Source organism: Callospermophilus lateralis, chromosome 9 (assembly GCF_048772815.1).
Source record: "Callospermophilus lateralis isolate mCalLat2 chromosome 9, mCalLat2.hap1, whole genome shotgun sequence".
Lineage (NCBI taxonomy): Eukaryota > Metazoa > Chordata > Mammalia > Rodentia > Sciuridae > Callospermophilus > Callospermophilus lateralis.
Window position 1 is genome coordinate 22,912,282 of NC_135313.1, and position 13,428 is coordinate 22,925,709.

Consider the following 13,428-nt stretch of genomic DNA (forward strand, 5'->3'; position numbering starts at 1 on the left):
ACTTAAGTGCCTACTATGTGCTAGGCATAGTGATAGGCCCTGGGGATATAATGAACACAAGACCCAGTCTTTGTTATATAGAGCTCACAATTCAACAGGAAAAAATAGATAATAATTAAATGTTAAAGTCATAAATTTATTCTTTTATTAATACACAACATTAAAGGTAACTTTAATAAATGGATGGATATGCCATGTAAAGGGAACACTAAACCTTAGGAATCTATTGATCCTCCTCCTCTCAATATATGTGTACACATACACATGCATACACACACTCTCCCCAAATTAAGTTATATATTCAACTCAATCTCAATTCTAACCTCACCAGGCCTTTCTATGGAAACTTGTAAAGCAATTCTAAAGTTTCTCTTTTTTATTATTTTTTATTTTTTTAACTACACGACAGCAGTGGAAAGCATTACAATTCTTATTACACATATAGGGCACAATTTTTGCAATTCTAAAGTTTCTATGAAACTACAAAGAACCTAGATGAGCTAAACTATATTGAAAAAGAACAAAGGTGGAAGACTAACAATACCTGACTTTAAGACTCAATTAAAACTAAAATATTTAAGAGTATGGTGTTGGTATAAGGATAAGCAAATATATAAATGAAAAATATAGTCTAGAAACAGACTCAGCCATTATAAGGTCAAGTGATTTTCAACAAAAGTGCCAGAAGAAATTCTTTACCTTACACTATATACAAAAATTAGCGACTGAAATAAAATTCTAAATCTTTAAAGATTTTAGAAGAAAGTATACAAGAATACTTCTGTAACCTAAGGGTAAGCAGGTATATATTAGACCGGATATTAACAGCAATGTAATAAAATAGATACAATTAAATTTCATCTAAATTTAAAACATCTGTCCATCAAAAGGAGGCATTTAGAAAATGAAGAAGCAAGCCATGGCCTGAGAGATAATATTCACAATTTTCTGACAAAGGACATGTATATTGAAGATACAAAGAATTCTTATAATTAAATGGTGAGAAAAACAAACCTATAAAAAATAAGCAAAAGTCTTAAACACATCAAAAGCAAAGCACATATATGGTCAATAATCACAAAAAATTGTTCAATAGCACTTGTTATAAAGAAAATTCACAAGATGATAATACACAATCGTTAAAATAGCTAAAAATTAAAATACTAACAAAACTCCATGTTGGTGACTGTGTAGAGTAATTGAAATTCTCATATATTGCTACTAAGAAAGATGGTCTAACTTGTTGGAAAAGGGACTAGCAATTTCTTACAAAGGTCGACATCCACAATTGATCCAGAAATTCTATTCTAAGTTTTAATTCAAAAGAAATGAAAACACATCTCCATGAAAGATTTGTACATAAATGTTTATATAAGGTTTATTCGTAGTAACAGAAACAGCCTTATGGAAATTGTGGTATATATTATACAGCAGAATACTATTCAGTAATAAAAAGGAACAAACTACTGATGCGTGAAAAAGTTATAGGTTAATTGCACAAACTTTATGCTGAATACAAGATGCCAAACACACAAAAGAACATTCTATGATTCCATTGTTGAAGTTCTCAAACATGCAAATCCAATCCGACATAGAAAACATCAGTGATTTATAGGCCAGAAATGATGGTGAAGGGACACAAAAGTAATTTCTAGATAGAAATCATATATTCTGAATATATTATATTTAAATGTGTGGGAATTGAGTTTGTCAAAATTATAAAGCTAATATTTCCACATTTTAAAGTAAATAAATGATAAAAATCATTTTAAAAAAGGCATTATTATATATTGCTTACTTTCTTTAAGTTGTGTAATAAGATCACAACATGAGATCCACCCTTTTAATAATTTTTTAAGTGGAAAATACTTCATTTTATCTGACTTAAACTTTATGACCATTAATTAGAAACACATTCTCTATTACCCTTAGCCCCTAGCAACCACCATTCTGTCTTATGATTCTATGAATTTGACTATTTTAGGAACCGCATATAAGTAGAATCATGCAGGATTTTTCTATGATTATCTCATATAAATTAGTATAATATTTTCAAAGTTCATTTATACTGTCACATATTACAGAATTTTCTTCTTTTTAAAGGCTAAATAATATTCCACTGCATGATTATATCATGTGTATTTACCCATTTATCTGTCAACGCACATTTAGGTCATTTTCACATATATGCTGTTGTGAAGAGTGATACTGGGGGTGAAAATCTCTTTATGGATACTGATTTTCATTCTTGTGAATGAATGCCTATAAGTGGTATTGCTGGATAATATGTAGGTAGTTCTATTATTACATTTTTGAGGATTTTCTATACCATTTTCCATTGGTAACTACACAGTTTGCATTCCCATCAACAGTGTGTAAGATTCCAACTCTTCTGTATCCTTACCAATACTTTTATTTGGGGAATTTGTTTTATGACAATAACCACCCTAAGAAATATGAGGTAATTTCTCATTTGGTTTCAATTCCCATTTCTCTGATGATTAGTGACACTGAACATTTTTTCCATATGCCCTGTTGGTCATTGAAGAGACTGAGGGAGAAGGCCATGTGTAAACTTGGGGAGATGGAACTCTGGAAAGGGTAAAGAGAAGTATAAAGAACATATGGTACTCCACATCATGTACAACCACAAGAATGAGAAGTTGTACTCCATGTATGCATTATATGTCAAAATATATTCTTCTGTCATGTGTAACTAAAAAGAACAAGTAAAAAAAATTAAAAGAACATATGGTGGGGACAGCTTGGTTTGTTAAGAGACAGATTAGCATAAAGACCACAGTGGCTACAACAAGCAGGTTTTTGTTACATAAAGTCTTTGGAGAAATGTCTATTCAAGTTCTTAATTTATTTTTCAATTGGATTATTAGGCTTTTTGAGTTCTCATATATTTTGTAAATGAACTCCTTATAAGCTATATGATTTGCAAATATTTCCTCCCATTCTAAAGGTTGCCTTTTCATTTTGTCATTTCTTTGCTGCATAGAAGGTTTTCAGTTTGATGTTGTCCCATTTGTTTATTTTGAGTTTTTTTGGTTTTTGTTTATTTATTTTTTTTTTGTCTATGCTTTTGGTATCATCCCCAAAATCATTGCCAATTACCAGTGTCATAAAGCTTTTCTATTTTCTTCTAGAAGTTTTATGGTTCAGTTCTTATAATTAAGCTTTTAATCCATTTAAGTTGATTGTTTTGTATAGAGTGTAAGACAAGGGTTTGAATACATTCTTTTGCATGTAGACATCCACTTTTTCCAATACCACTTGTTGAACAGACTGTCCTTTAACCATTGTGTATTCTTTGTACCCTTGCAGAAAATCAGTTCACCATATAAGCATGGATTTATTTCTAGGATCTCTATTCTATTTCTTTGGGGTATATTTTTGAGAATTTAAAATTTAATATATGTAAATAAATTTTGACTTTACTTCTATAAGAAAGGCCACATTTGGCTATTTATTCAGTGTTATGCTGCCAAGGCTAATTACAAGGATAATGCAGATAATGATGATGGTAATGCTATTTTATCCACTCAATAATGGATAAAACAAGCACCAGCTTTGAGCTCAACTTTACAAGACTCTAGAAAAAATGAACAAGTAAATAAAATGTTTATCTATGTAATCATAAACTATATTGTTATGAAAGGAAAAAGTGCCCTAACACAGAATGCTGATTTAACTGTTATTGAGTACTCATTATGTGACAGACACTGTACTACACAAACGGTAGAAAATACTACCCACTTACATATGAGGAAACTGAATAATAATTAAATTCTTCTCTTTAATAAATGGCAAAACATCAAGTAGCTGTGTTATTCTAGACACAATACCTGATCAGTCATCTGTTCTGAACCAAAGTTTACATGGGGGCAATAATGCAGAGATTAATGTCAGCAAGTGTTGTCCTTGAAAAAACCTAATTGTCCCATATGAAGCTTGCCTGATTTAATTATTACTATGCAGTTAACCAGTTAAGTCAATCCATAAGGTTATGCCAAATATACTGTTCTCCCTGTTTCCATAACGTCCTTCTACCTAGTCTATTTTCCATGCAGAAGCCTTCTCACATTATGATTCTACTCAAAATTGTTCCTTAGCTTCATATTCCACTCAAAGAAAGAAAAAAAAAGCAAAGTTCTATCAAAGGGGCCTATTACTAACCCATTTGGTGAAACCAATATGGCCTCCTCCATGCTAACTCTCTTCTAGCAAAGTAAGTTGTCCCCACCACATATTCTTTTTTAAAAAATATTTATTTTTTAATTGTAGTTGGACACAATACCTTTATTTTATTTATTTATCTTTATGTGGTGTTGAGGATCAAACCAGAGCCTCGCGTGCTAGGCATGTGCTCTACCGCTGAGCCACAACCCCAACCCCAAACTACATATTCTTTACACTTCCCTTTATTTACCATGACCAGAACTCCATCTCCCCAATTTACACATGGCCTTCTCCCATAGTCTCTTCAGATATCTAAGAGGACTTCCTCCACCACCCTACATGGAAAAGCACCCCCACTGACTTCTGTCTCTTTTGCCTATGTTACTTTTCTTCCTAGCAATTACCATTGATAATTGTTAAGTTTGTTGATATCTACATGTGGTTGGTCAGTGGTTATCTTATTGGACTAACAGAGTATAAACAATGTGGAGGCAAGAAAAGTAAAAGGAGCCTATTGAAAGGTAGAAAGAGGGGCAGAACAGCATGCTGCCACAGAAGATGAGAGAAGATAGGGATAAAAAATAGAACACAGAAAAGGAAAAGAGACTTCTATATTCATCAGCAAAGAGTACTTCTGTGTTCAAGAAAGCCATGTGAGAAAAGGTGATATGAAAGCCATACTACAGGAAGTTAAAGAACAAGTACACAGGCTCTTTCAGAAGTTATCAAACTCAGTTTATGCACATTGTCTATCTTATAAGAAAAAGACATAAAATGTAAATGAAATTAGGCAACAAGATCAAGCAAACAGGTTTCTAATTAAAATTCAAAGTAGTTACTTATGGACCTCAGACTAATCTGAATCTTTTAGTATGTCAATTTTCAAATAAAGTTTATGAAGTATTGCCTTAATTGTGAAAGATATTAGAATTCTAATTATATTTTCTAGTTTTCATCCAATCACTAATTCTCTGCAAATGTGAGGTTGATCACTTTACTCCTAGATTTCTGCATTTAAGAAAACAATTAGTCCATGTTTCATTTGAAACTGAAGTTATACTCTCCTTTTGCAAGAAAGGGTATCACATATCACTTATGACTTACCAGTATCCAAAATGTAATATCCTTTTACCTTTGCTATAACAATAAATCTTTTCTAGTAATAATTTTCTCCTTAAATAAACTGTAAAAAACATTTCTCAACAATTATTTCCCAAATTTCGTATTTTAGGTAAAAATTTTTATTTGTAGCAAGTATAAGGGGAAACACTATTGCTCAGGAATTGAGAATACTTATACCATGGACAATCCCTCAAATCAATTACAGAAATTCAAATGATATTTTAGCATGAAATATTTCCTCTTTTATTTCTTCTTCCATGCTCCATTATTGCTGAACTTCAAAAATATTAATGATGTGACAATTTTTTTAAAACCTAGGATGAAAACCTTTAGAGATATTGATAGTAATAAGTGACATTTCAAAGCACTTTGCAATTTCACACAGCTCTTTAACATAGATTGTCTCATTTAATTATCACATCATTCTCTAGGACTTAATAATGTTACCCATAATTACTCCCAGTTTAACAATAAGAAAACTGAGTTAATAAGTGGCAGAATATTAGAAGCTAGGTAGTTAGGTTCATTACTCTTTCTATGGTTACTCTCTCTCAGATGCATACTAAATTTATAGCTATGAATTTCTATTCAGTTTTCTCAATAGTTCCTTAAATGCTACCAGTACAATCTAGGATAATATATGACATATCTGTAAACTAACTCTTTTTGCATTTTAAATATTAAATATTTCTAAAATATTGTACTTATAAAATTATCTTAAGAAACAGCCTAATCCTAAAATGGCAAACATTGATCAAATTCCATCAAGAGAATCATATTTATCACTAACTGCTATTGGAAAAATATGCTCATATGTCAAATTGAAAATCCTGGGTGTTGAAACATTAAAATTTGGAGCAAGCTTATAGCATGGTAAGACATAGTTTGGGAAACTTTTTACAAAATTTCATTCTACATTTTCTGAGAATGTATCAGGTTACTTCACTAAAAGTATTGAGATGTACTTTATCATGCTTAATATTCACTCAACAAAGTAACAATTAAACATCTTTAAGAGTCAAGCCGCTTTCTTTCAAATCTACCATGTCAGGTAGATTAAAGCAAATACATATTTTCATTTTCTAATGTGTTAAGAAATATACTGAATGAGATAAAAATTAAGAAATAAACATGAACCACTGAAATAAAAATTATAATTTTATATTTTAGCAAACAAGCAAAATGTCAATTGAATGGCAACTGTTCTAAATATGGCTTCTTTTAACATTAAAGTAATAATTTGCATAAGTGATAGTTTACATAATTTTGATTGTTATTTTCAAATGCAGTATTCAATAAACATCCAGCAATCAATGATTATTTAATACTACAGTGGTAAAACGCACTACATAAAGAGACTGTATCTCACCAAAAGAAAACTAGCAAACTCAAGCCATAATTCAAAGGTAATGAGGAATTAAAACAGTATGCCAGGCATCACTGTTGAAAATGTTCTGTCAAATTTCTAGTATACTCACGAGGTACCTATTCAAAATCGCTGTAATGTCCAAGCAAAGAGTAGACCAGTTCTGAGATATGGAACCAACAATAGAGGGAATAATAGTTCTAGAAACATATTTTGGTGAATCATTCATACAAAACTATATAAAATATAAAATTCTACATAGCACATCCACAGATAATATGAAATATATATACTGGGCAAAAACAAACCTGGCAAAAACATTTCTATACATTCCTAATAATTGAATACATAATCATAGAAATTATTTTTCATGTACTGATACTTTTTAAAAGTATAAGCTTACTTTAAATGCTTACTTTATTTTGCAATTCAGTCATGTTTCTTCTCATTAAATATTTTTCATATATCTTAAAAATATATAATTATAATATATGTCATGTTAAGGTAGTTTTAGCGTAAATGTGATTCTTGAACAGAGAAAGCCTCATCTTAAATGTTTAATCAAAATGAATGAATGAATAATGAGCTTTCTTCCATATGTAAGCAATGATTTTTTTTCATATAATATTGGCTCACATGAGTAAATTCTCCCCTGTCAACATATTCACATATTTCTTTACCAGAATAGTACTATCTATCTATTATTGTTCCCCAAAACTGCTTGTCTTCCATTAACTTTAGGAAGAAAAAATGCGGAAAAATTTGGCTTCTGATAAGTTTCTCCTCTGTACATAAATTTATGTCAGGAAATTACAAAAAAAAAAAGATTTCCTTTCAGAAATTTTTTAAAAGTTTTTAGAATAAAATCTGTGTTCATAAAAATATGTTTATCATTTTTATTGAATGAAAAGTTACAAAATATAAGGCATTATTACAACTTTATCTAAAAGTTACCCACACATACATATATATATTCATACATACATAAATGTATTTACATATATATGTACATTCACTGAGAAAAGTTCAAAGAGCTGTTTAAGAAAATGGAAACAGTGGCCGTGTCTTGGGAGGTTTAGGCAGTAGATGAAGAGTTCAAAGCCAGCCTCAGCAAAAGCAAGGTGGCTAAGCAACTCAGTGAGAACCTCCCCGAAAAGAAAATATGAAATAGGGCTGGGGATGTGGCTCAGTGGTCGAGTGCCCTGAGTTCAATATCCAGTAGCTCAAAAAAATAAATAAATAAAATGGAAACAATAGTTGGCCAGGTGAGTAAGATTATAGGTAGTTCATTTTTCTCTCTCTCATTTTTCTTCATGCAACAATCTTGATCATACAGAATGGTGAGTCTCATTAGAGCATATTTATACATATAAATACAATTTAATCAATTTCACTCATGTCAATATAATATTTCTGAAGCAGTTTTAGGTTCACATAAAAAATAATCAGAAGATCCTAAGATGTCTCATATGCCTCCTATCCCTACACATGCATAGCCTACTCCATTTTCAACATCACCCAACAAAATGGTATATTTGTTACATCTGATAATTTACCATCCCTAAGTCCATGGCTTACATTATTCCTTTGGGGGATTTTTCAAATATCTAAATTCTTCTACTAAGAACAAACTAACTAGCTCCTTTCTTCCACTCTGTTTTTTAGAATTTTATTATTATTTCAGAAATTAGATTATCTTCATGGAAGAAAATTTTACAAGCTATAAAACAACTGCCAAGTACAAAGGGAAGTGACTTATAGCAAATTTAAACATCTCCTACACAACACTCTGCATTCTACTCTGTCAGTGAATTTCAATTGTGAGAATTCTGGTCATCTGGTTTAATTAATTTGTTAGTAAAGCTTTTCACATTTTTTAGAACTACAATTTAAATATAATTCAGCTCTCCAGAATAAAAGTTCTCATATATTACACATCAACTCTATGCAACTCATTTTTATTTAGTCCAAAATGAAAAGGAAAAAAATAGTCATTTAAAAATAACATACTCAGCTGCCTGTTTGATGTGCTTTAAGTCTTTCTTCAAATTTTTGTTTTCATTATCTAAAAGCATAATCTGAGTGTAGACATCTGGAACACTCCCAACAGTTCTAAGTTCAGTTATCCCCTTCTGTATTAACTCATACCTAGAAAAAATCAAACAAACGATTTTGTCATTTCTCTCCACTAAATTACCTTAACTTACATGCAATTAAAAAAATTAAGTCTCAGTGAATTTTATGGTAATTAGTTGCCATATTACATTTATAAATTAAAATGTTAACATTCATAATATATTGTTAAAATAAAGTATTAATGAATTGCTAGGTACTAATACCATCATGGTATATAATAAGGAAAGAGATTTTACTCTGAATCAGATTGAAGCCATGAGGAAGGATTTGAAACAAGTAACACTGATCAGATTTATTTTATAGATAGATAAGTAAGTTGGATGAAACAGACTGGAGAAGAGAATGCATTGAATCAGAGACTAATTAGTAGGCTGCAGCAATAGTCCAGGAAAGACAGAATAGTGAGCTGAACAAAGTGGATAGCAGCTGAGGTTATAAGAAGTGCTGTCCAGATAGAGCTAACAGGATTCTCTGATGAATGTTGTCAGATATTAGAAAAGGAGAGAAGTCAAGGATGACTTCAAGGTTTCCGTCTATGCAACACACAGCCATTTACTAAGTGGGGACAAATGCAGTAAGGATGGGTGATTGGAGGAATCAAGGAACTGTTTCCATTTGTGGTAAAGGTAACATGTCTAGCAATCAAGTGAAGATAAAAGTTAGATATACATGTCAAGAGTTCAGGGAAAATGTCAAAATAGGCAATTTAAATATGAGAACCATCAGTATATAAATGCTACTTAAACTCATGAGACTAGAAAAGACTAGATAGACAGTGAATGTAACAAGAAAAATGATGAAGTCCCAGGCCTGACCCATAAAACACTCCATCATTTCAAAGTTGAAAACTACCACAAGAATTCAAAAGAAAGAGAGGTCAGTGAAGTAATACGAGACTATGAGAAAGCTGTGGGCAAGGGTCAGGTGGAGAAATGTTTGAATAAGGAAGAAACAAGCACTGGTGACAATGCTGGTAAGAGTTTGAAAGAATACTGAGAATCAAATATCTGGAATTGGCAATGTGAAAGTCACTGAAAAAAAGTTTACTCAGCTAAGCATTGGGATAAAAGGGGTTGGGAAATAAGAAAGTGGCAACAAATTTTTTCAAGGAAACAAGGCATTAAAGTATAGACTAGGAAATTAAGATGAACTTCAAAGAGGATGTAATAAAGTTCAGGTGCTTCATTTTTCTTTTTTTTAGAATGTATGAGATATTATTACACATCAACAAGCTTATGGGAATGACCCAGAAGAGAGGCACAAAAATAATAAGAAAGAGAGAGACAAATACAGGAGGGATAATGTCCTTGAGTAGATGAGAGGAGCTAGAATACAGTTAATAAGAACAGGGCAGGACACAGACAACAACCTTCATCATCTGTGATAGGTAAGAAGAAAGAAGGCCTGAAGACACAGCAGCAGGTGGTTAAAGGGGGAGGTGCTACTCTTTCTCCTTTTTCCTCAATACACTAAAAAGAAACATCAGAGAATTATTGATAGATTGTAAAGAATTATAATCACTATATGCAACAATCGTTAAAGCTAAATAGAAAAACAAACAACATAGAAAAACATTTACATAATAAAGGTATTAACAAAGCAATACCTACAAAGGTTATTATAGGTAAGGTAAGTAACAAAAATATTTTAAATTAGTATTTTCATATTACAAACCATAAATTCACATTAAATTTTAATAAGTAGTTCTCTATTTTTATGATATTTATCCCATCTGATAATAAAATACCTGCAAAAAGACTCCTATACAATACACTGAAGGTTAAAATAGTTATATCAATATATTGTACTATTTACCACAATTTATTAAAAAAAGGTAACCATTTAATCATAAATTCAATATTTTATCTGTTTTTGAAATGTGATTTATACTTATCTCAAAAGAGAAGACATAGAGGTTGACTGAAGTACTAGACCACAAAGTTTTTCTAACCATAAAATTGGTTTTTAGCATCTTACTTTTATGTAGTGCAGAAATTAAAAATTCACTAATGAAATTATATCTGTGAGGACAAAAAGCTATTTAACAGTTGCCCTCTAAATCAAATATCATGTAAATAAAATAAATGTGGTAAGAGAAGCAAAAATCAAATATATGACATTTATCATAGGTCATTCAGAAGTCATTCATCATACAAAATGTCTTCCATGCATGAAAGAAGAATTAAGACTTCAAAGTCACTATAAGTAGTTGGAAAATTTAATCTCAAACTCCAGAAATACAATTCTAAAAAAATCCCACATTCTCCAAAGATTTTTAGCTTTGTTTTGGTTTTGCATGTATGTACAATTTTATTTTATTTTATTTTTTACAATTCAATTTTTTATTTATTTCTTACATACATGACAATAGTGTAGTGCATTACATTCATATTTATCCATTCACAGCACAATTTTTTGTAACTCTGTATATAAAGTATGTTCACGCCAAATTATGCCATTATACATGAGCTCTCTTATTTTTTTGGCATACAATTCTTAATACACCTTTATACCACTATTTATCATATCTGTTTGTATATAAAGTATGTTGACACCTAATTCACATCTTCATACATGTATTTTGTATAATGATGACCGTCTGCAGTTTTATTGTTAAGAAATAACTTTGGCATACTACATATACAGCCACATCGATATTTATAGCAGCTCAATTCACAATAGCTAAACTGTGGAACCAACCTAGACACCCTTCAGTAGATGAATGGATAAAGAAACTGTGGTATATATATACACAATGGAATATTACTCAGCATTAAAAGAGAATAAAATTATGGCATTTGCAAGAAAATGGATGGAACTGGAGAATATCATGCTAAGCAAAATAACCCAATCCCAAAAAAAACAAAGGTCAAAAGTTTTCTCTGAAATGTGGATGCTGATCCATTATGGGGGGTCGGCGGGGCATGGGGGGTACATGGGAAGAATAGAGGAACTTTGGATTGAGCAGAGGGGAGTAAGGGGAGGGAATGAGGCACGGGGATAGGAAAGATGATGGAATGAGATGGACATGCAGGAGTGGTATTACTCTATATCGTGCACAGCCAGAGAAATGAAAGGTGCTGCTCCATTTGTGTACAATGAATTGAAATGCTTTCTGCTGTCATGTATAGCTAATTAGAAAAAAATAAAAAGAAAAAAAGAATTACCCTGGCCATTTTATTTCTTCCTTATTATCTCATCATTAGAATAAGACTGAAAAAAAATGTTCATGTAGAAAAAGATTGTTATAACTATTAGAAAATAAAATTCATTCCCAACAAAACTGCCAATAAAATTACATTAATCTGCTTTGTATTTACCATAAGTCTATAAACTACTTGAAATTATATGTAAATGGAGAATAGGTATGCATTTTCATGAGAAATTAGAGAGTTTTTGTAATATTTGTATACAAACCAAAGAGTTTTAGATCACCACCACAAAAGACAGATAGCATGATAAAATACCAGCAAAGATATAAACAGTGTCAGACTAGACAGGATATATAACCTATGATACAACATAGGTTATAAAAAATAGGGAAAAGGTCATTTAAACAGAAGCATCAAATGAGAATTTTTTTCTCTTGTTTTCAGAGTTAGGAAAGTATTTTACCAACAAAGGCAAAAATCTCTTAATTACTGCTAAAACTAAGTATATTGGAATTGCCAACTCCATGAGAGATGGCACTTCACAGGAAACATATATAGTACATTTGAAAAGTTAAATGCAAGTACTATGATTCTTCAGGCCAACATGGAAAATAGGCACAAATCTGAACTCTAAAATCAAGACATCTCTTAAATTTTTTGTCTCTTGTCAAGCTGGAAAGCATCTTTCTCATTTTTTTTCAAGACTCCCTTGTACAATTCTACAATATAGCATTGTGGTTAGAAGAATAGTCTCTAAGATGCATCTAGCTTGAGTTGACTCTGCCACTTGCTGATATTTACTAAGGCAGATGTCCTAGTGATGAATGAGTTTACCATTTCCTCATCCATAAAATTGATGATATGTTAGTATCTATTTGCTACATATAATTGTTGGGAGAAATGTTAAATAATGCATAAGAACACACTATATCAATAAAATGATACAAAGTAAATTTTTGAATGATAAGCCTAAGGCTTTATCTTTTAGTATTTTAAATCCTTCACATTTAATGAATGCTCTAGTATTTTTACTCTAGATTTTAAACTTAATATTCACCTACAAGGCTACCTTCTTGATATCATAGTACATAAATATATGAAAATATATTTACAGGGCTCAAATTTAGCATATTACAATACAATTACAAGTTAACATGACAGAAGAGTCAGAACATTCCTGTGTTTAGTTCTTAAGTGACACATAACCAAAAGCCAACTCGTCAACTGAAGAAACATTGATAGATTTAAATAATGAAGGAACAAGTAGTTGTGTAGTATTTACTGAGTCAGTAATCTATACAAAACACCACATATACTTCCTATAATACTGGGAATGTAAGGGCTTTTTCAACAGAAGTTTTAATTCTAGGCTCTGCCTTTGTTACCTCACTATCCCTAGAAAATTGTAACTATACTGCCCACAATTGGATAATTATATATTATGCCAATTTTTATTGGCTGAAA

The 13,428-nt window shown here is 31.0% G+C and overlaps 1 protein-coding gene across 1 annotated transcript in view; it reads right to left on the minus strand.

Annotated features, from left to right (window-relative positions):
- Spag16 (sperm associated antigen 16) overlaps positions 1 to 13,428 on the minus strand; it is an 895,679-nt gene that overhangs the window by 850,530 nt on the left and 31,721 nt on the right. Inside the window, exon 5 of the mRNA XM_076866456.2 lies at positions 8,687 to 8,824. Within this exon, the coding sequence (XP_076722571.1) occupies positions 8,687 to 8,824 (138 nt within the window). The remainder of the gene's footprint in view (positions 1 to 8,686; positions 8,825 to 13,428) is intronic.